Here is a 24,817-nt window from a genome sequence, read left to right on the forward strand (position 1 = left end):
GCTCAAAACACTTCTAATCACCTGTGATCCCTCCTTACGTCTCCTGCAGAGTGTGGCACTGTAGTTGACAGCTCCCAAGCTCCCCTGTCCGTTTAGTGATGCTCCCTTTGTAAAAGCAGCTCTTGGTTTTCTCAACCTATATTCCCTCTCCCACGAAAAGGAAGCCCCACTTTGATCGCACGACTCTTGCTTCGAAGCCCCTCCTGTGCAGCGACGCTTCATTGTCTTCATTTCTGCGCCAGCTCTCTCTCCTCCAAACCTCAGCACACATTCCCATTAACTATTAAAAAAAGACAATTAAAATAAGCCCATGTTTAAAAAATAAGGTCCTCCTTTAAATAATTCTTCAGCAGTCCACAGCATTGGCCTTCCCTGTAGAATAAAAAGATCCCATTGAAACCAGAGATCATAGAAGTGATTTTGAGGTGCATGGATGGACACCTTTGTGCTGGGTTTTATAGGAAAGCTTGTGATTATTAGAGGCCTACGCCAAAATGCAATGACTAAAATTTCCCTGCCCTCCTCAGTCAGGTATCTGGGGGACATCTCTGCACCTAGAACTGTTTCCCATATAAGCACAGAGTTGGCTACACTTACCATTTTTACTACTGATCGTCTTCTGGACCCTTGCTTGTGTCCTATCTTGAACCTGGACCTTTCAAGCCTGAAGTTGCATTATGTTGTCTCCTTCTTCTCTCTCTAGCTAATGTGGCCACATGCAATAGACAGACAATGACAGTCATCTACACTTCCATGGGAGTGATGGCTATTCTGTAGCCTCTTCTAAGAGTATTTGCTTTTAAAGCACTATTACCCATTGCAAAATGAAAGATTGTGCTCCCATTAGAGAAATTTAAGGTGAAATGAGTAGAGAGGGGGTTGAGGATGTTTTTAAGAAGAATGTTTTCCCTGAAATCCTTTCATAACCTATAACTCTATGCAGGGGGACCTTCTCCATCTAGTGTGAGGCTGGCTCCGTTAGCATCTCATTATCTGTCAGCACATTATCATAGCACATAACTGTGCTATCCTTCATCTCTGGAGATTCCCTACATGTAAAAAGAACAAAGACTTAAAAAAAAAAAAAGGGAGGACATAAATGATGAAGCATTTCTCTGTTTTCTTCTTTTCTAGAAACTGTGCATACAGCCAGGTAACTTCTTACTTCCATCCTTTGAACATGCCATTCCTCATGTCAGGAAGTCCTCTCTTCTTCCTTTCCTGCCCATCTTTCAAGTGGTCTCCCCCAGTGAGGCTCTCCCTGATTCCTCCAATTGGAATTGCTTCTTTGCTTTGTGTTTATCTTAGGCACAACATTTAGCAACATTTCGCATTTTTGTCATCTATAGTACGCTGAGGCACAACAAAGTCTTGATACTTCGTAAAATTCAGGGCAGTGGGCTACTTGTTCCGTTTTTTAAGCTCTGAGCTTTAAAGTCTTGATCACTGCAGTTGGGTGGGGTCTGCCCAGTTTAAATTTCTGTGTATATGATAATATCTAAAAGGGGATCTTCATCTTAGGACTTTATGAAGGTAATAAAAATGTGTATAAAATTATTTTTGAAACAATATGGGGGGTATAAATAAGTAGATAATAACTGAACCCATGCTAAGCAATGAGAGCTATGTGGAGTTAGGAGACAAAATTATTTATAAATAAGGAATTATACATTATATATAGGGGGATTCTCATGTTGGTCAATTTTCTCCTCACTAAGGGATTGATAAACTGCTCAGTAGTGTAGCCAACAGAAAGGTTTCTGTTCCGTGCTGGATATTTTTTTTTTCCTTTGTGTATCATCCTAGTTCTACTGGCTCTTGGATTCTTTCTGTGTGTCCCTTGTTGTTTTGGTCCCTCATGTGCACTAAAATGTTTCTTTCTTCTATCAGAGCCCTTAATGATATCTGCAGAAAACCTGTAGTCCTTGAGTTTTCATTTGCTCTCATGTTCTGCAAAATTACCCTCCTTTCCCCTTTCTGTACTTTGCTTTTCTGCAGAGGTGGGAAGTCCCCCGCCATACCCTTGTATCATAAGAGTAGCTTCTTGATTGGGACCTGAGCTGAAACTAGGTTCTCCCTTGGGGCACAGACATGGTATCTGAGACACCCTCACTTTTGCCTCATCGCTTCTCAAGCTCTGAGGTGCACCTGCCAGGGGCATTACTGCTTCAGTACACCATACCCAACCTCCCATGGAGCCCATCTCATGGTGGTATTTGTGTCTGTGCCTTATCACCTCTACTAGATGGGAACTTCTTGAAGATGTCAACAGTATCTCTTTCAATTTGTACCCTCCAGGGTCCTAACAGTCTTGCACACGGTAGATGCTCCTGGAATGTTTAATGGATTGAACTGCATGAGCTATTACTCTAAGTGCACAAAAAGGGGTGCTAGAGTTCTGAAGAGCCTTAAATCACCTCATGGGGTTACATGAAGATCTGTCAGACTTAGTTTATACACCCCAGCTCTCCATGGTAAAGTCAATGCCAATTAACGACGAGCTTCTGCATTGGAGAGAAAACACATTTTCACCTACAGGCTGATCAGTTTCTTTTCTGCTGTATATCTCAGTGATCATAAAGCAAGAAGACCCCTGGGACTCTATTCTATTTAGGCAAAGGCAGGTGTGCTGGGAAGCTTTATATTTACACACAAACACAGAAAGCAGGGTTTATTTTTGCAATTACTTGCAAAGCTTGCCCATATTTTCCAGCATGTAAATTAGGACTTGAAGGAAAACATCTAATTGCATTTCGCTCCAACTAATTGCCAACTCAAAATTTTAGATTAGTGTGCACACCATACTTAATTTTTTTGTTGTTGCTATTAATAACACCTTGAGCTTGGTAGGATGAAAAATAATGAGACGGAACTGAAAAGATTCAAGGGCCGGCCCATGAAGGAAATGTCTGGGGTAGGGTGGTTGGGAAATTTTGAGGAATGTGGACAAAACCATAGCTAAAATGCCAGACAAAGATTGCCTGGGTCTCATGCTCCTCTATGGGTTTGCTGGTAGAGGTTAGACGGAGAGGAAAAAAATAGAGATGGCGTTTGGAGTCATTGCATGTGTTTTGCCACAAGGAGGGGCCATGGTTACAACCATGGATGTGTCCTTGACTCGTATTCTACCAGTAGCCTTTCCTGCATGAAAAACAAAACCTACTTAAAAGAGCTTTTTTAAAAAATATGCTACACATCCAGAAAGAATGGTACGGTCTTTTGTGAGTAATATAAACATACTGTGATATCCTTATGTTATTAAATGAGCATTACAAAGCATGACAGAATCACAGCCACACCAAAAAATAAGGACAAGCTAGTGTTGACTGGAAATAAAAAGGGAGAAGCTTTTTCACATGTTGTCATGAAAAGGTAACTGGAGGCCTCAGAATTCTCCTGTTTTCTCAGCAAGAGTTATTCTCCAAAGGACACAATGAACTTTTTGTCCTTCTAAACACGGAAGTCAAAAAACTGTATCCTTGAAGCTCAGCGTAGCAACAGTGGGTTTGTGAATCTATTTACCATTGGGGAGAATTTATTTGGAGGTGGTTAGTTCCTGGGTTTCTAAATGAAGGGTTGGAAGGGAGATTGGATGGATCTTGGAAAAACATCTGAATTAAATAACGTGTCCTCATCATAGCGTCCCTCTGCGTTCAGCCTCTGCCATTCTTTAGCGGGCACCTGTCCGTGCCAGGCACGGTGCTAGATGCAGCAGCTGTCCCGGGGACAGTGCTCAGGAAGATACCTCCTGTTGTTGCATTTCTAGACAGGTGGAGAGCAGATATTAAAAAACCAGAGATATAAGTAAATATATACTTATAAATTATGTGAAATGCCATGAAGGAAAAGCGTGGGGATTGATTAAGACCGAAAATGTTGCATCTCATTGAAATGGGGAAAGCCTGGCGAAACCTCTCTGAAGAAATGACATTTAAGCTGAGACCTATAGGATGAGGAGGATTTAGCTGAAGCAGGGGGAATAGATATTTCCAGGCAGATGGAAGGACAGGTGTGGAGGCCCTGCAGGGACTAAGAGACAGCACTTGGGGTTGGAGCTTGGTGATTGAGGGGGAAAGTGGCTTGAAATGCGGCTGGGCAGATTGGCAGAGGGAGCCCCACACAGGGCCCTGTAGACCATAGTGGGGGTTTCTGCAAGCCATAGAAAGCTGCTGAAGGGTAAAAGTGATGAAAATCAATTTATAGAGATCTCAGTGTAGAGAAAGGATGGGAGAAAGGCAAGGATAAGTGCCAGGAGACCAGTTGGGAGGGAATTTCCATGGGGATGGTGAATGTGTTGCTCATTTGCCTATTTGTTCTGAAATCTGTTCTTCATCCTTCCCGTGCAAAACAAAGTATATTTCCCAAACTCTCTGGCAAACTTGCTTTTGGGTGGGGTGAACCAACACAGGGCGGTGGAGGAGATTGCAGAGCTGCAGGAAGGGAGAAGCCAGGACAGTTCCTCTTGTCTCTCCCTGCTTTGTGGGGGCATCCCTAGCAATGTTGGTCCTTTTTGGTGTCAGCTCCTCTAGGACAGCCCCCCTGCACAGACCCACTGGATAGTCCCATTGTTTCTGGGCCTGGATCCTTCAAGGCATTCTTCCCCATGGTCCATCTTTCTCCCTGGCTTCCCAAGTTCTCACATGGTAGCAGTGCCCTCTCTTGCTGGGTTCCTTCAGTCTTGGAGGTAACAGTGCCTCCCTGCTCTTGCTAATCTCTGGGTTGCACCATCCTTCTCTCTTTGGCTCTTCAGCTCTTCCAGCCCCTTTATAACTAGCCCTCTAGATTTAAATTCCCTTGAATCAGAGCCTGGACTTTGTTTTCCTGACTGGTCCTGACTGATGCAGTGAGCAACAGTGGTAGCTTGGATCCCGGGTGGCAGCAGTGGACGAGGGGCACCTGTATGGATTGGAGATAGCTTTTGGAATCCTGTGTGACCTGAGTGAAGATGGTGGAGGAATGAGTTAGATCTGCAAACTCTGGGTAGAGTTTCCCAGCACCCTGAGCAGGATTAATTAATCTCCAGCTAAATTAAGTTGGCATAGACTTGACTGAGGAAAACAAATAACCAATGGCTCACCTCCTACACACTATGGATATGCCCTGAAGCCCTCATTAGTGGTCATGAAGTGGTCAACAATTGGATCCAAGCTAATACCACTCCACCCACAGACTCCGACCTTCACAATCTAATTTCTAGAGCGGAGGTCTGGATAACTTTCCTGGGACCACAGAAAAATGTCTGACTACAGCCTATGCAAGACTGTGTTCCTTAAAATAAAGAAGGGATGGTTTTCTTTTCATTTAAGTGATTGAATGATTTAGAAGTGATTTCCCCCCAATTATTTTTTCAGCTTTTCTTTCCTTTTCTTAGAAGATCGATAGCCTTTCTTGTTTCTTTTGCCTTTTCAAAGCAAGCTGTTCTAGCAGTTGCCATCTGTTCTCCTGACCCTGGCTCCCCCTCTAGCTCTGCTCCAGCAACCCCGGACTGAAGGTGCTCTTGTCTGCATTGACACACTCCTCCGGCTCCCTTTTCCAACTGAACCTCTGCAGGACTCAGGACTCTGTGAAGTCACAGGGTGTGTGGGCAACAAAGTGGGACAGAGCAAAGCATCAGCGACATTCCTGCCATGGCCTGTGGTGGACTGTGCACATCAAGATGATGAGAAGCCAGCTACTTCTGTGGGCCTTCCTTTGGATAGCTCAGGCTATAGAGTAAACGATTCAGGAAAATTTGGGAAATTTTTCTTAGATCATATTTCTGTGGCCCCAAGAGTCTGGAAATAATGACTAGGAGATTAATGTGTATAGGACTGGTATAGGTGTGGGTGTTGGAAGACTTCAATGGTTTCAAGGCCGTGTGTCTATGAAAGGCTCCCTCCCTCCCTTCCTTCCTTCCTCCCTCTGCCCCTCCCTCCCTCCCTCTCTCCTTTCTTCCTCCCTCTCCCTTCTTCCCTCCCTTCCTTCCTGGATCCATTTGTCCAACAAGAATTTTGAGCACCTATCATGTGGTTATTAGGGCTGTGTGCCAGGTGCTCTGAAGTATATGAAAGAAGTACAAGGGAGACTTGCTCTGAAAGGTTGGGTACAACATAGACACACATCTGAAAAATGAATTTGCCACTAGTAAATAGCCATATAGGGTCAACATAGGATTAGGAATCAGGAGGTCAGTATTTTATCTTACTGGTGATTTTGATTAACTGTGGTCTTGAGCAAGTCACATAGCCTCCCTAAGTCAATCCACGTATAACATGGAAGGATTGAACTAAACTATCTCTAAGTCATGTATCATTGTTCTATGATTAATTGGCACAGTTATGAGTGATCTAGAGCAGAGTTCCTTGAACATTATGGTTTCAGTTTCTCCTTAATACTCTTAAAAATTTTGAGGATTCCAAAGAGCTTTTATTTATATGGGTTTTATCTACTGATATTTACCATACAAAATTGACATTTAATACAAAAATGAGATGTTAAAAATATGTATTAGTTTATTAGAAAATAAACCCATTACATGTAAACATAAAATTATTTTCATGAGAGAAATAACTATATTTTTTTACCAAACACCCACAATCACCTATTACTTATCCACTGAACTTCAGCTTGACCAAATTTTAATCAGGTTTCTCTCTTTCCTACAGGACCCTAAGTTTTGGCTTTCCCCACATTTGAGTATGCACTAATGCACTAGAGTGAGGACCACCATCCCCCCCCCCCCCAACAGCTCATTCTGAGACTGGCTAAGTACAAAAAGAAACATTTCTTGTTGAAGTGTCCCGATTTTCCCATCTTCTCACCCTCCTCCCCGCTGAAGTTCCTACTTACCCCTCCCTACATAAGAGCAGCCTCTTTCCATGTGATGTTGAGACACTTACAGTTCCTGAGGTCAAACCATTCTCCTCATTGCAATAGTCTTTCTGAATAAAGTCTCACCTTATCTAAGTCCACTTCTATTTGTTTTTATTTGGCATTTTCAAAAGAAAATCTTTAATGGGAAAAGTGACATTGTTTTACATTTTTGCAAACCTCCTTAATGTCTGGTTTACTCTCTGCTTCTACAGTCCATCTGCTGTGATATGTGGCTTTGGTTGAAGTATGTGGAGGAAATCTGGCCTCACCAGCTCTGCAGTTGGAAAAGGAGGACCTCACAGATCCCCCGACAAGATGTCAGGACCCCAGGGGCACACTTTGAAAACTGCTCTTCTAGAGACGGAGAGGGAGGAAATAGCTGAATGCTGAACTGAATTCTACAGAATTGACTTTGGATTTGTACAGATGGGGCAAAGAAGACAGTGTGAGCAAAGGCAAGAAAGAGAAAGTGAGCAAGCTGTGTTTGGAAGAGAGACAAAAAGGGAATATGGAGAGAGAAGGTTTGAATTTACATTAAGTTCAAGTTATAGAGGGGCTTAGGGCCTTGAATTCCCCTCTCCTATCAAGGACTGTGGTCTTGAACCTTGACATCATAGACATCCACTGGAAGCTTGTAAATAGGGGAGTAACATTATGAATATGATGATTTAAGGCAATAACCATGATAATCATGTTTGATGGATTGGTACAAGGAGAAATAGAAATTAGAAGACTAGTTAGGGTGCTACTGCAATAGTCCAAGCATGAGGTGGCAAAAGTCTATAGCAGAGTGGTCATGTTAGGACTGAAAATGATGAGGAGATGAAAGGATAACAGGAGAATCAACACAATTGATTGATTATAAACGATGAAGGGGCATAAGAAGTCAAGTTAAATCCTAAATTTTGAGCCAAGTGATAGGCAGAATGGAGGCAAAATCTGTTTTGGCAGAGATGGGAAATTTAACAGGAATAATTTGAGGGCAGATTATGCTTGAGATAATTTTGATATAATTTAGGAACTAAAATTCATAATCTTCCTATGGCCTATAAGATCCGTCCTGATCTGTCCTCTGCCTAGTTCTGCGACTTCCTCACTCCACTCTCTGCCTCATTCACTGTGCTGCAGTTATGATGTTTTTCCTTTACTCCAATGCCAAGTTCACTGCAGCCTCTCTTACCTCTGCAGGAATGCTTTCCTGTGCCCTGTCCTTCTCGTCTCCACCAGCTGTCCCCAAGTTGGCTACCTCTCAGCATTCAGGTTTTAGTTCAAATATCATCTCCCCCAAAGAGACCTTCTTTCTCCTGTTACCATCAACCTTTTCACCTTGTTTTATTTTCCTTCTAGCACTTACTATTATCTAATTGATCTTGTTTTTTGGTTGTTATTTATTTATCTGGTTATTTCCTGCCTCTCCCCACTAGATTGTAAGCTCCATCAGAACAGGGTCTTTTATGTATTGTTCAGTTTTGTGTTTCCAGCTGGTACATAGTAGGTGCTCAATAAACATTTGTAGAATACGGAAATGTACAGCAGGCTGTGGAAATTTCAGGGTTAGCTCTTAGGAGTAACACACAGATGTATGAGTTTGGAAGCCATATCAGAGAGGTAGGACTTGCAGCATGGCTGGGGCTAGAGGGTAGAGGACATCTGCTCTTTCTGACAAAGGAGGCAGGACAGTGTGACAGTTGGAATACCCAGGGCCTGTGGAGTTGATGTTGCCGGGATATTGAGAGATATAAGGAATGCTGCCATCAAAGACTGTGCACTGGGATGAAGTCATATGAGGTAGAAACGATGTCTATCCCATAGTTACCTGTGACTATGATGAGATATCACTCCTGTGATTATGTTATGTTATATGGCAAAACGGGTTTTGCAGATGCAATCAGTGTCCCTAATTAGTTGAGTTAAGCAAAAGGGAGATTATCAGGTGGGCCTGACCTAATTTGGTGAGCCTTTAAAAGGAGGGCATCTTCTAGAAGATGCAAGTGACCCCTAGCTGACAACCAGCAAAACAATAGGGGCCTCCATATGACCACAGAGAACTGAATTCTGCCAACAGCCATGTGAGTTTGAATTAGAACCTTGAGCTCTAGAAAAGTACCCAGTCCAGCTGACACCTTGGTTTCAACCTTATGAGATTCTAAGCAAAGGACCCAGCTGACCTATGCCTGGACTTCTGATCTACCAGAAATGGTGAGATAATAAAGCTGTGTTGTTTTAAGCTGCTAATTTTGTGGAAATTTGTTATGCAGCAATAGGAACCTAGTACATATTTCAATAAACATTTGTATGTTTAATTGCCGATCTTAACTGAACCTCGCAACCTTCCTAGATTTCCCCATGACTATGTATCATAATGATAATACAAGAAATCAGGCTAATGATCAAAACAATTCTGCAGCATTACCATATGGGGACAGGTTGTCTCTCTCCTTAAATCACTTACTGGTATTGTTTTAAAAAGTCACTTAAAAGTGGATAATATAAGTTGCCTTCTGCTCCAATTTTCCTTCTTAATACCCCACATTTTATTTTTTTCAAAAATACTAAGCAAGTTTTTTTTTTTTTTTTTTTACATCTTGTGAATCAGTTCTTTTTGTTCCTACACACCATCACCACCACCATTGTTGTCTCTGTTCAGGACTCCTGGTCCCTATTTCTTCTCTCTTTCCTAATGAGCCACACTCAAAATAGTAGTCAAAGTGACCTTTAAAAAATGAAGTTAAATGATCAGATGATGTTATTTCTCTGCTATAAACTTGTTATGGACTGAATGTTTATGTCTCCTCCAAATTCATATTTTGAAACCCTAACCCCCATTGTGACTGTATTTGGCGATAGGATCTTTATGGAAATAATTTAGATTCAATGGGGTCATAAGGGTGGGTCTCTGATCTGATAGGATTAGTGTCCTTATAAGAAGAGACATCAGAGAGTTTGTCCTTTCTCCATGCACACACATTGAGGAAAGGACATGTGAGCCTACCATGAGAAGGTAGCCATCTCCAAGACTGGAAGAAGGCTCTCACCAGGAATCAAGTTGGCCTGCACCTTGATCTTGGATTTCCCGTCCCAGAATTGTGAGAAATAAATGTCTGTTGCGTAAGCCACCCAGTGTGTGGTATTTTATTAAGGCAGCCTGAGCTGACTAATACAAAGCTTTTTAGTGTCTTCCCATTCCTTCCAAAAATGGAACCAAGGCTCTTTATCGTGAGTCCTCTCCCTGGCTTCATCATCTCCCTTTCTTATCTGCTTTGCTCAGAATGGCTTCATTTTAGGACTTGAAAAAACATGCCACTCTTTTCCACTGCAGTGCCTTGGCCTTCACTGTGGCTTCTCCTCAGGAAGTTCAGTCCTTTAGCTCTTAGTGCACATGTTAGTTCCTTTAGCGGACTGTCCCTCTGACCCTTTCTTGGTAAAATTCTTTTACCCCCATTTGTTCATCATTTGATAGTCCAACTTGCCCACTGGATTATAAACTCCAAGATGGCAGGCACACATCTCTTTTATACACCATTGTATCCCAGTGCCTACCTCTGTGCCTGGGACATAGTAAGTACTCAGTAAATATTTATTGAATGAACAAAGAGCTGACATCTGAGGGCTGTTGGTTTTGATGTGTTCCACATAGGCTCTGGACACCAGAGCTCCACATCCTGGGCCCAGGTCTTCCCTTCTTCCCTTCACTTTCTGAGTCCCTCGGGGATACCCTTTACTATTGATATGCGTGTGTTTGCTATTAGAGGGAAAGCAATACTAATTAACTTCCAGGAAGGTGGTGATGAATGAATATGTGGGGTTTTTTGTTTGTTTTCTGAATACACACTAACTCTCCATTACAAAGACAATGGATGGCATAGTTGGTTTTCAAATAGTTGTCATTTCACTAGCGATTATGGTATAAAACCTCTAGATTACAACATTTACAGTGCGTAGTTTCTTATTACACGGTGATTTCCTTGAAAATAATGTTAACAACATGGTACAAAAAGATTGTAACTGAAGGGTTTTTCATTCACAATTTCTCTTCAGTTTCCTGAAGATGGTTCTTATGGCCCTGAGTAATACTACTGTCTTTAAGAAAACCTTCATTTTTATGTTCCCTAATTAATGTTCCTTAGGGCTTTTAAAAGCTTCCTAAACATGCATTTCTTTTGAAAGCATAAAAAAATGGACTGCAAGTATTAGGTTTCCTCAAAAGAAGAAAGCGGGGGTGGGGGCAGTGTGAGGGGAGAAAAAGATCCCCAAATTGTTACAGGATAAGATTTCCAAATCTGGGTGCATGATGAATTCTGTTTTAAGAATTTTACTTAAACTGCTTAAAAATGGAATCTGGATACAGGAAAGATTGCTTTATTCATAGTGGAAGCCCCACTAGAACAATGAGACACAATAGCCATTATATGTCCTGTGTTCTCTCTTTCCATGATGAACGACAAGGGATATCCTGGGTTCCCCTTCTAAGCCCTCTTCACTTTAAGGGAGCATGCACCCTCTCCCCTTAATCACAGTTGAGGCCTGCCTCAAATACTCTTTTCTCATCTGAAATTTCTCCACTATGAGGAGGCACATTTCAGATCTCCCAGGGAGGTCTAAAGGGTTGATTCAGGCTTACTTGTTAACCATACTGTGTTCACTCACATAGGTAACAAATATTTTCGCAGAAGTCCAGGAGAAGTACTGTGGAGGGTGCTATCCCCCTCAGTCTTCAGAGCTCAGTCCAGACCCCACCTGGTCCATAGTCCTCTCACCTGCATGTGTCCACCTGTGTGAGTCAAACTTAAATGCCCACAGGTGCCAGAGAGAAACAGAACCTTGTGATTTGGGCAGATGGGAGACAATAGAGGGTGTGGGGCCTGTCAACAGAGAGTGCTTGGCTCACCCAACAATACTGGGGTGCTTTCAAAAATTTGCATTGCCTGGGACGCCTATGTGGCTCAGTTGGTTGAGCATCCACTCTTGGTTGTGTTTTTTTTTTTTTTAATATTTTATTCATTCATTTGAGAGAGAGAGAGCATGAGTGTGGGTAAGGGGCTGAGGGAGAGGGAGAAAGAGACTCCCAGCAGATGAGGACGTCCTATGCAGGGATCCATCCCAGGACCCTGGATCATGACCAAAGCAGACTCAACCCACTGAGACACCCAGGTGACCCCCACTCTTGGTTTTGGCTTAGGTTGTGGTCTCCGGTCCTGGGGTCCTGGCCCTGGCCTCTGAGCTCAGTGGGTAGTCTGCTTCTCTCCCTCTGCCCCTCCCCCCGGCTCACATGCATTCGCAAGCTTTCTCTCTCTAAAATAGATGGGTAAATCTTTAAAAAAATGCATTGTTGGCTGGCTTTGACCCTCAACGATAGACAATGATTTCTGTCTACAGCACTTTGTAGTGTTAACTCATTTCCTACTTAGCATCAATTCTGGAGTCTTAAATTTCTGGGGCTTAGGCCTATAGGTGTTTTCTTCAACTACATTGTAATCACTGCAAGGAAAGGGATTCTGTCCGACATGTTTGTTTGTTGTGCAGATTGGAATCAGCCACCATAGTGGTTGCTGCGGACACAGACTGGCTGGGTTCCTGTTGATTGGTTGCTCGGCTGACTTGTTGGTGCGCGCGGTTGCCGCGTGATGCTTGCCCGCAGCTAGATGCTCCGTCTCCCCTGAATGTGTTCTGCTTAATGAAGGGCTGCCGGGTAAAGAGCTCTATGGTCAAATAATTTGGGGAAAAGCTGAGTTTAGCAAGGTTAAAGTTTAATAGTTTCCTTTACTGCAGGATTTTTCCTTATAGCCTTAAAATGTTAATGAGCACCATACATTTTTAAAGGGGGTATGATAGAGACTGTGATTGGCGCTCTCAACCCCATTTGAAAAACGACATTTTCCAGCCTCCCTTGCAACTGAAGTTCTGGATGAGAATTCAGTTCTGCCAGTCACCTGCCTTCCTGTGAAATCTGGAAATTGAAAGTGGAGGTAGGCTATTTTCCTGTTGTTGATGCTGATAAGCAAGGTCACAGGGATGTGATTACTTACCGGCAGTTTGGGCTTGGTCATGTGACAGTCACAGCTTCCAGACGTGAGCACTGTAGCAACACTGCATTTGGGTTCTTGAGCTGAGCAGCCTGGGGCAGCCCCAACTTCTGTTCCTCCCGCCCTTCTGAAAATCCTGTAATCATCTAATTTCTTGTATTAAATTCCTTTTCTGCTTGAAACAGAGTGGTTTCTGTCTCCTGCAATGAGCCTGGGCTGATACAAGGAATATAACGTGTGTCTATTACATACATTACTATGTATATTAATACATATGTATGTACATATATGTGTGTGTGTGTGTATATATATATATATATATACTCAGAAATAGTTTTGTTTTCAGAGCATAACTCTCAAGACCATGGTTCTTCAGAAACAATTTTGGGGAATTGTCTATGGAAAGAACATTGAAATCAATATCTGAAGATCTACATTACAGTTATGACTTCACTGTTTACTAGACCGGGAGGTGACATCCCCTCTGAGCCTTGAGTTCTCTTCCTCATTTGAAATATAAGAACAATAATTCCTGCCCTCCAGACCACCTCACAGGGTTGTCGTGAGAATCAAATGAGATGATCAATATGGAAGTGGTCTGGAAACGGTAAATTGTTATAGAAATGCAAAGCATCATCGTTAGTCATGCTGCCATCTATGAAAATGAATGTTAGATTCATAATGCAGGGACATCATTCTCATAACGATTGCCTGAGTAGTCTGTGGTTCCTTGAAAACATTGGGGGTTTGATAGATTAATCAGTTGGGAGCAGAAATACCACCAGCCTCGCCGAATAGACCATAAACCAAAGGGAACATTCCCCAGCTCCCAAGGTGGCCTCTTTAACAATGGATGAACACAGACTTCTCTCACTTCCCCATCTCTTCCAAATTAAAGCCTTTGGGGGAAACATTCTTAACAGAATCCTTTACATCTTCAAAACAGACCAAAGGAAGTGCAGCAAAATATTTCCTTCATTTGATTTTCTGTTGGTGAGATGGGTCCTTTCATTAGCAGATTGAGTACAAACAGCCCCCACAGTCTGCTCCAGTAATTTCCAAAACATGATTTACATAAATTTAACTTTGTAATCTTGTGGTTATATGACTGCATTAAAATGACAAATAATGTGACACATGATCCAGTGTCACATGTTGATATGGTAGCTGTTTACCAGCCGCTGCTCAATTGGAGGTGTCTCTCACTTGTCATCCTTTCTTCTCTCAGATGTGGATATTCAGGAAGTATCCCCAATTCGGGTCTTCTTTAGAAACGATGGAAGTATACCCCTGTGTCCCACAAACAGAAAATCTGAAGTGAGTGAGTGGCTACAGTGTATCTGTTCCACTTAGGATTCTTTGGGATAAAACTTACCTTCACGTCAGCATTCAGCAGTTCAATGCAACAAGCTAATGTTAGTGGGACCCTGTTAAATAGAGTTGATGATCAAGGTCCAGGATTTTAGAGAAGCAAGCAAGAGATTCTAGGAGTTATTTTGTTCAAAGCCCTCCTTTTGTTTTCACCACAATCTAGATCTTATTGTTAGATGTCTCACCTTAATAAATGGAAAATAACCCCATCGCAGTGCCTCACTCGCAGTAGGCACCTAATGACGGTTTTGTGAACACATGGGTTGAACCTGTTTTTAGCTTGGAAGTTTTTATCCCAACCATCAATAATGTACGAGGTATTTGGATTCATAATTAATATCCTTTCTCCATCCTTTCTGTCCTTCTATCTTACATCCTTTCTCTTCGCTCCCTCCCTCCTTACTTTCTCTTTTCCCTCCCTCCTTTCAGTCAGGAAGCATCCACTGCACATCAGGCTGTGCTCAAGCCACCAGGAATGTACAGGCTACAGTGCTGTCTCCTAGGACTCTTTCCTTTTTCTTCCACTTGTCACATTTGAAATTACATGTTTAATGTCTATCTGCTCTTCTGGACTATAAGCTCCCTGAGGGTAGAGAAATGTTCTGCCTTGTCCACTGCTCTATCTTCATATTCAAGACAGTGCTCTGTTCACAGTAGTTGCTCAATAACTATTTATCAAAAGACTCAGACCCTTTTAGGATTGTGCATTCCCCTTCGCTATCTTAATGTGTCTTATGTCTCATTTGGCTTCTGCTGCTTCCTACTCTACCCATCAATTCTTCCCACAAGGTCACTGGTGACCTTCATAGAGTCAATTTCAGCCTTTTCCAATGCTTACAAGACCCCTCTATCACAGTTGCCCCTAAGACAAGGGCCTCGCAATCTAAGCGAGGGATTCTGCTGGCTGTTGGATGCGCAAAGCCCTTCATGGACTGACAACTGATTAGGGAGCAGGAACGTGTACGTGAGTGGGTGAATAATGACACAAGTCAGGAAAAGTGAAGAACCATATAAATCCTACAGAAGTACCATAAAAGGGGTAACTGCTGAGAACTGAGGTAATTGGGGGAAAAGTAAGAGGAAACTGAACTTGAGCTAGGTCTTAAGAGAGAAGAGAAAGAAGTAAGGAAAATCTCCCAACATCATTCTGAGTAGGACTTGAGGGATGTAATGTGGGAGAGATGAAATCAGACCTTGAGGAGATCATTTAAATGCAAAGCTGAAGATTAAATTTTAACCTGTGCACAATAAGCAATTACTGAAAGCACTAGAAGTGAAGGGGGCGAAGCCCACACAAAGCTGTGTTTTTGATAGAACACAGCAGTGGTGGGAAGCTTAACCACCATCCCCCCTCCTCTCTCTGATTCCTGGATTGCCAATATCTAATTCCATACTGCTTTTACTCCCTTTAGTAAACAGTCTCAGCTTTCTCCCAGCTTAAAAACTACCACCCACTCGACCAACCAAATAGACAACTTCTCCCTTACCCCTCATCTTCATTTAGCGATTTCTACTCCCTCAGCTGAGTTCTTCAAAGAAAGGCTGATGTTCTCCGTATCTACATTCTTATTTGCTCCTTAACCCACCACAGTCTAGTTGCTGCCCTAACCACTGAAATGTCTCTCATCAAGATCACCAAGGAGCTTCTAGCTGTTAATTTGAAGGGATAGTCTTCAGTCCTTATGTTACTCTATCGTGCATGTAATAGTTTTGTGCCCTCTTTGCCTTTCAAGAAAACCTCTCTTGCTTTGACTGTCGGGACATCCCTCACTCTTGGTTTTCATTATCCTCTCTGAGCGGTCTCAGGTGTTCTTCTCTTCCATTGCATCTTTTATATATGGCTGTTTTCCAGGGCTCTTTTCCTGGTCTTCTTTTTTTTAATAGTCCATGCAAGTGTGGGACAATTTGGTGGAGATGTCCAGTGGCACTTTGATGTAGAGCTCTGTGTTGAGATAAAGATTTGGGGGCATATACAGGGCAAGTGAAAACATGGGATTAGGGGAGAATGTGTAGAGTAAGAACCAGCCCAGAGAAGCCATATGTAAAGGGCAGCTGGAGGGAAGGAGGCACCCAAAAAAGTAGAGGGGAAACCAGGGGAGACTGATGAGATGGAAATAAAGGAAGGAGAGTTTCCAGAAGCGGAGAACACTAGAGACACATTACATAAGGTAAAGACTGGAAAGGACCTGTTGAACCTGGAAAACGCTCATTACTGAGAAAGACAGAAACTAGGTTTTCATGAGCTTGAATGGGGGCAAGGGCAAGAAAGTAGAAAGGGCTAGTGCAGTCTACCTTTTCTAGAATTTTGGCTGTGAAACAAGGGAGGAATTGAGTGATAGGAAGAGAAAGATGCTGTATCTAAGATGGGGGAGACTTGCATTATCAAGTTCTTTAGGCAAAGGGAAAGGTAAAAAGCTATTAATTTTATATATCACCCAGTTCATAACTAGTCAATAGAAACAGACAGGGACACACAGAGATCCATATTAAGGAAAGCAGAGTATGTGGGGTTCCAAATTTTCTTGTGTTGTGGGTTCATTTCTATTCTTTAAGTTTAATATATGTCTGGTGTTTCATTTCATTTCTTCACAGCAGTACATCATAATTTAATTTTTTCCTTGATATAGCTATAAATGGAGATGCTAAGGTATATTTATGTGTACAGGGTCATTTCTAGGTGCATGCACTAAATATTAATATTCCAATATCCTCTTCGCAGCTCATGAGCCAAGCAAGAAATGCATCTTTCTTGCTTAGTGATGATTTTTTTCTGAAGCACAAGGCTATTTGAGTGGGTTCTCTGTGCTCGGAGAAAGCAGTATTATTTTTACATTTTCCCGCAAAAGAAACATTATTTAGAAAACATGATTAGCACAGGAGCTGGGTTCTATATTCTATTTCTGGTCTATTCAGAGACATGATACCCAAGTCCAGCGGATCCAGATGCAACAATACTAACTTATCTTCCATACTGGTGGGTTTAGTTTGCTTTGGGGATCTTATATTCTTTCTTCGCACAATAGCATTTTGGGTTTTCCGCTGGGATGTTACCCTTCTCTCCCTTAGTGTTTGTAGATCAATTGAGGCTGACTTTATCTCTGGCTCCCAAGCAAGGCATATGACCCAAAGCAGGTAAATCAAAGTGCAGAATTGCTTTGTCCGTAATGATGGTTTAGAGATAGCTCCGTGACCCAGTCCCGGCCAAGGAGAGCCCTATTAAAGCTGGGGTTGAATTATGGCAAAAGAGCTCTGTAACTGAAGATTTGAGTCTGCAGCTGCCAGTTGCCATTTTGTCCTTCAAGGGAAGAGCCAATCTGAGAATAAAGTTAGCCCAAATGAGAGCATGGCCAAGAGATGGAGAGAGCTGGGCTCTTGGTGGCATCAGTTGAGTTTTTGCCTCAAGGCATACCTAAGGCACTAGCACTGCGTTTTTTAAACTCATGCAAGCCAATAAATAACCTTTGGAGTTGCATTTCTGTCCCCTGCAGTTGCAAGCGTTCTGGTGAAAATGTTCACTTGATGCCACATTCACATGTGTGACCTTATGCAATTCCAGCCCCGCTGGGTAAGGATTATTAACTTCATTTTATAGATAAAGGTCACAAAACTGCTAAATGACAGAGTCAGTAGGAAAGTCTTAAGTCCTATGCTTGATTCATTATCCCACAGCTCTTTCCACAAGCTCTCTCCTTAAGTTTTTTTAGGAGGAATTTACAGTGATTAATGCTATTGCCTTCCTTCACCTTACTGAACTCACTATTAAGGTAATGGTGAGCACTCTGATTTAAAACTTAATGCCACCCTTAGTTCTAAATTTAGTTTATTTACACTTCCTGTGTCCTTTATTTCTTCTTCTTTTCCATATATTAATATTTTTTTCAAGACTCCATTAAGGTTAATAGATCCAAGAGATAATTATTAATATGATATCCTGTTCTTATTTAAAACATGTGTTCCTCAGCCTGCCACTGTCTATTTATTTGAATTAACATATCTCATTTGCAAGCAAAGTAGATGATGACTCCTAGCACCTTGCACATCATAGACACTCAATAAGGAGTTGTGAAAGGATCGCTTGAGTGCCCACAGTAGGCACTAAAACAGTTTCCCTATTGCCTTATGAATGATACCTTTGCCATTTTGCCTGGGACATTCTCTCCTCCACCTACCTGGCCCGATATTCATACCTTTAGTTTTTCTTTCTGGTGTCAAACCATGGGAGTGACAATGGGTACGAAAGTCTAGGCAACTTGGTTTCAGAGAACATGGGTTGGAGATTCCTATTCTGTTACTAAGTAGCTACTTGACCTTAACTGAGTTACTCACTTCTCTGAGGCTTATTTTCTTCAGATAGATTGTTTTGAGGATTAAAAGAAATCATACAACAAATCTCAGTTATTATTAGCACATTGTACACGCTAGTGGAAAGGCAAGGAAGAAGGGAAAAGGATTTACTTTCTCCCAGTGACAAATCAAGCCAAGCTAGTACAGCCAAGAAGCACAAAGGAAAACAGACAGGGTACAGGAAAGTTTTGGTTCAACCTTCTGGCACTTTCTCATCCCCTTCACCTGTTTTATTTTTCTCTGTAGCAATCCGCACCTTTGAATATACTTAATTTGCATATATTATGTTAATGATCTGTTTTGCCCCACTTGAATTGAAGCTCCAGGGGGACAGGGACTGATTGAGTGGGCACTAAAAGCCATTTGTTCAGTGAATTAAAAATTGGAGGAGTGTATAGAAAAACAAGTTTGGGAGACTGCAAAGTGGGTAGAGGAGCAAGAATCTAGGGCATAGGTGTTACTGAGAAGGAGAAGGACCCTATAAACAGAATATCTTTAATAAGATCCAGGGTCTGGAGTGGGGAACATCTTTCCCATATTTATTTTCCAAATACACATATATATGTATTTTTTGCTTTCAGTAAGCCTTATTACAAAAGCTACATTAAACAGCCTTCACAATTTGCCATTCTCCTTAAGTAACAATGCGTTTCTCAGAACAAAAGGATGGTGATATGATCACTGTAATATTTTGGAAGTTAGGACACCTCAAATCTCTGCCTCTTTTGCTGAGCTCTGTACTCCCAGGAAGGCATTGAGCACATGGTGACCCTCCTGTCATGTCATCTCATCTTATCCTTTTTCTTTCTTTTTTTTCTTTCTAAAACCGTAAGACCTACTAGGATACAAGCTTAGCAATTTAAGTAGCTTTTTGTTGGCAAGTAAACAAATACTTCAAGTTCATAACAGATGCACAAGTCCACTTTGGGAGAAATGCATTATGGGCTCAGGTGCGTCCTAAGAGCTCTTATAATCACATTTGTTCATCTGTTCATGTGGTGTACACCTGTACACATTTGGCATGGGCTTGGGTACAGTGTAGGAGAGACCCAGGTTCAAAGCAAACTTCCAGTCTTTGTTCAGTTCTCTGTTGCAGATTGTGTTCCTCTCAATCCATAAAAAGATAGGATTCTTAGCATATCTAGAAGCTGCCATTGCCCTTTGGTAGAAGTATTAAACACAAAAGCAAAGAAATCAGCGTGGATCAAAGAGCACCAGATCTAATTTGTAAGCACTTTAAAGTAAGCAGCAAAAAAATGGATAAAGGTCTTCAGAGTTTTGTATTAAAAAGCCACACAGATTTCACAGACTAGGTTATAATCTGAGGGAATGAATTGTCTTATGTATATTATATTAGTCTCTCTCTCAAGAATTGTATTAAGATGTTTTGACTTGCCTTTGAGGCCTTCCAAAAGTTCAATTCTGTATATTTCTATGATGTATACATTAAAAAAGATCTGATGGTCACATGTATGGAAGAAGGAAAAAAAATACTGAAAGCCAAAGACTATTTCAAGGCTAAAGATAATTTCTTGACTTTTCAAAATGTTTAGCAGAAGGTCTGTTAGCATAGACAGTGTTGAAAGACTTGGGTTTTCATTCTTATTTTTTGGCATAAACATGATGCTCTTCTATTACGTGTGGGGTTGCAAAGTATTGTGCTTTACAGACATAAAATTGTGAACTCAAAGATATGTATATATGGACTTCAGTTTTGGCCTTCACTGCAAGAATAAAGAATGTGGTGTCTCCAGAGCAGAGCTCCCTTCCCTTCCTGGAAAGACAAGGATTTTTCCAGTGAGTGACCTTGAAGGTATATCCTGAGCTGTTCCCCTTGGGTGCTGTAAAGGTTTGACTCAGCAGGCCTGGGATGTTCAAACCCTGCACTTTCCAAAGAAAGGTCTGACCCTTGATTGTCTCCTGAGAGATAACCTTTAAGACTTTGGAATATTCTACTTGACAAGAGTGTCTTTGTTTACCTGTAGCCTTGAACTACACCAATGTGATTTATGGTGAGTGTCTTGGACCTTGTGATATCAGTTTGACCTCTGGTGGTCCCGGAAGCTGAGGAACGAGGGTCAGCCACAAGGGTCCTTCATGCCTACGTGACTCCCCATAAAAGCCTGGACTCTAAAGCTTGGTGAACTTCTCTGATTAGCAATGCTCTATGTGTGTTGTCACATATTGTTTCTGGGAGAATGAAGTGCTGTCTGTGCAACTCCATTGGGAGAGGACAACTGGGAGTTTGTGCCTGATTTTAATCTGTATCCTTTCACTGTAGTTAACCATATAGTGGGCATAACAGTTTTTCTGAATTCTATGAGTCCTTCTAGTGAACTGTTGAACCTGAGAGTGGTTCTGGGGACCCTGGGCAACACCCTCTTTCCAGTGAGAAGGGCTGTCTTTGTGCTCATGTTTGCAGCCTCTGTTCCTAACGACTATCAACAGCTAGTACCTACACAGATTATTTGGCGACCAAACTTGGGCAGTTTGGCCCTGCTCACAAGGCTATTCTTATGCTAGCCCCTTCAAAAGGGAGAACAACAGAAGCCTAATGTCCCTCTTTTAGAGCAAGGCCTCACAGTGACTGTAAGTGAGTTACAGACCAAGCAAGCCTTTCTGAGAGATGCTGAAAGACTGGGAGAGAATCACTGACCTATCATCTTACATAGTCTGTCCCTGTGATCCTTCGCGCAGCCTCCCAAAAGGTGGCAGCCTTCAAAAAGTCATTAATCTGCCACAAGGAGGAGAAATGCACGTCTCTCTTTGTGACCTATGTATCATGTTTTTGTAGGGAGGTGTCAATCATTATCGAGTTCATTAAAATCACGCTCAAAACAATGTTGATTTTCTTCACCATTCTCTCCACAAACTTGCATTAAACGTACACTCTGATGCCAAGGAATTTAATATATCTGTCTTCTGTCTTTTGGAGAGGGAGGACAGATATATTAAAAACAAATAGCAGGGCTGACAAAGCTTCACAGGTGACACTACCACATAGCCACCATTGAGAGCCATAGTCCCAATCATAGGCATATGCCAACCCTAGTTCTGAAGTATGGTAGGCTGGAAGGGTAGTGAGGTGGAGCCATCTCACTGGAGTAGGGACAGAGAAGCTTGGAGAAGAAAGGGACAGGTCTAGAAAGGCTATAAAGGCAAGCTCTAATGAGTTTGGTCTTCATATGCAGGTTTAGGGGTTTTCAGTGGCCTCGGGATTCTGCCCTCAACTCAACTCTTTATTCCAGGTGCAAAAGCTTGCTGGTCGTACAGCCCAGGACAGCCCATCTCCCTTGCCAGTTCTTCTGCATTGTTTTCTCTTTCTTATGCTCTGTTCTCTCAAACCCAGCTCAAATTCAGTCCTGTCCAGGAATGTGTTTGGCCTGACTAAATGTGGTTATTCCAAAGGCTCCTCGGTAATTCTGTGCTCTCTTCGCTCCAGAGTTAACCTCAATTTTTGTAATAGATATGCTGATGAAGGTGGTCTGTGGTGTCAGTTTTGGTATAATGGCTCTCTGCTTTTCTGTACACTTTCAACATAAAATTGTACATATGTTTCTCTGGAAAACTTTTTAGTATCCAAATCCAATCTAATCACATTTACAAACTCAGTAACCTTTTTTTAAATCATATCTAAAAGTTATTTGAGTCAAGTTTTTCCTGATGAAATAATAATGCAAAAATAAGTCTTAATATAAATGCAAAACAGCTGAGGTTATTTTTAAAATTACAGTAACTTAAAGGCTTAAAGAAAAAAAATTACAGCAGTAGCTTATCTGAACAGAGCTCACTGATATTAAAAAAAAATCCCAAATGGTTTCTGAAACCTGTAGGTGAAATGCATGTCCCTCTGGACGCACCGATCTTTTTTATTTCCCCTAGAATTTTGTAGGCATGGCTGGTTTTTGAAAATGAACAGGAGATGCAGACTGAGGGAAGAGGCTGCACTAAAGCAAAAGCAAAGACAAGGATTCAGAACATATCAGTAAATGAACAATTGGTAAACCCCTGTGTTGCCATTTTCTTCTCTGCTTTATCCTCATATTTTGACACAGTTAATAAGGGGAAGAGCTGGGACTCCAGCAGTTCTAGCTCCATATTCTTGGCTCTTTCCAATTGACCACAACTGCCCTGAGCCATGTCATTAATCTTGGAAAATTTTCTTCCCTATAGGGCAGATTACTCGATCTCACTGTCATAGCAGATACTGCTAAACCAACACAGCAAAAACAGAACTTGTCCTGTCTCTTTGCCCCCAGGCTTGCTCCTGTTTCATGACCTGTTTACTAGCCTTGTCATCAACTCAGATTCTCAACATACTTCAGCTCCCACTTGATTCTTCTCTCTTCCAACTCTGACAGCTATTCATTCTTGTCGATTCTGCTCTGGATGCCTCTGAATCCCTTCCCTTCTTGCCTTCCCTGCTGCTGCCACCTTATTATAAGTCCTCATTACTATTACTATTATTTATTACTTGTACAACTGCAATAGCTCCTAACTGGTCTCCTAGTTTCCAGTTCCTTTCTTTCTTCCTGTCTCTTCTTTATGGTGGAGAGACTGTGCTTCTGTTCTTCTTAGGCCTGGAATCCCTTTCCTTGTCTGTGCTTTGAAAAATTCTATTCATCCTAGGAAAACAGTCCCACATACCCTTTCTTCTTTCCGCACTGGTAGTTTGATTGCATCAATGACCCTAATCAAAAGGCCTCCCTGTGTCTATATCTTTTGTTCTGTTAGTTGATGATTTCTTCCCAAATTGACACTGGGCTTGATGTTCATGTGACTTGCTTTGGCCAATGGGACGGTAACAAACTTGTCTCAAGCAGAGGCTTAAAAAAAAAAAAAAGAAAAGAAAAGAAAAGAAAAGCATGGGTCAGTTTCTGCTTTCTTTCCCCCCTGATCCTCTGCATTTTTTTCTGAGGACATGTCCAGGGAATCCTACTAGAAAGCGAGACACGTGAAACAGAACCAAGTCAGCCTAGGTTGCTGCAGCCAAGGCTATCCTGGACTAAATAGCCAACATCTGATCACAGATGCATAATTGAGCCAGGCTGAGATCAGCCGAATCATCCAGCTGAACTTTAGACGTCTGAGCAATTATCAACGGTTGGTGTTTTGAGTCTAAGTTTGGGGGTGCTTTGTTATGCATCAGTAGCTAATTAATATATCCACTTTGGCTTTTTTTCTGAAATACTTCCATATTGTACATATTGTTATTTTAGCATTTATTATGTCTGACTCCTGTTGGACTGGGTCCTTTATGTCAGGGGCCACATTTTTATAACCCCAGTATCTAGCACATAACCTAGCACACAGTAGGTACTCAATAAATATTTATTTAATAAATTAAGGAATGTACTTGTACAGCAACTTATCCCTCCCCAATCTTTTACAAAACAACTGAGCCAAAATGTCTTTTCTTTTTTTTTCTGGCCATTCTTTCAGATTTAGCAAGAATATCTGTTTCAGTCAAGTCCTTGCTTAAGTTATGAAAGAAAAGGCTTACTCTGTAAGTGCTTGGATATTAGTGTTTGTTTTTTACAAATTTATTTCTTTTACGCCTTGCATTTGGATAAGGCTTCTGTCCAAGAGAAGAAGCAGTCGGTCACTTCAGCTCCAATTCATGGCTTATGACACCCAAGGGGAGGACATGTGCTGGGTCTTGGATTTGGGAGGGTGCCCTGCAAGGTAGGGAAAATATAGGGCTTTGGAGAAAAGAAGGGAGATGGAAGCCTGTGAGCAATGTCTACACAGTCTTCCTTTCCCCTTCACCATAGACAATGGTAAAATACGTATGGACTTTTAATTTAACATCTTTTCCCTTTTGGCAAACTCAAATCAGATTTCGTAGAGAATACAAGTAACACTGGTTGTTGTTTCCATGCAGAGAGGTGAAAATGACTAAATACTTTTGAATTTTTTTCAGTGTGTTTGTGCATATATTTTACAATCTATGAATCTTTTATAAAGAGCCTTGAGATAACACAGTGAATTTGCCTTTCTTATTTAAAATTTAAGCTGTAAAATATCTAAATTATACTTGTACATTAAATGCCAGTCATTGATTTCCCAACCAATAGGCTACATATATGTCTACTCATATTCATATATCTAATATACAGTTGGCCCTTGAACAACATAGGTTTGAGCTATGTGGGTCCACATATATACATAGATTTTTTGGAGGCAAATACAGTATAGTACTGTAAATGTATTTTCTCTTCCTTAAG

At 41.6% G+C, this 24,817-nt stretch overlaps 1 protein-coding gene across 1 annotated transcript in view; it reads left to right on the forward strand.

Moving 5' to 3' along the window:
* Window positions 1–24,817, forward strand: part of LOC110578164 (proliferation-associated protein 2G4-like) — a 106,424-nt gene that overhangs the window by 66,889 nt on the left and 14,718 nt on the right. The window contains 1 exon segment of the mRNA XM_044914744.1: window positions 14,104–14,192. Coding sequence (XP_044770679.1) covers window positions 14,104–14,192 — 89 coding nt within the window.

Source organism: Neomonachus schauinslandi, chromosome 5 (genome assembly GCF_002201575.2).
Source record: "Neomonachus schauinslandi chromosome 5, ASM220157v2, whole genome shotgun sequence".
NCBI classification, from domain to species: domain Eukaryota; kingdom Metazoa; phylum Chordata; class Mammalia; order Carnivora; family Phocidae; genus Neomonachus; species Neomonachus schauinslandi.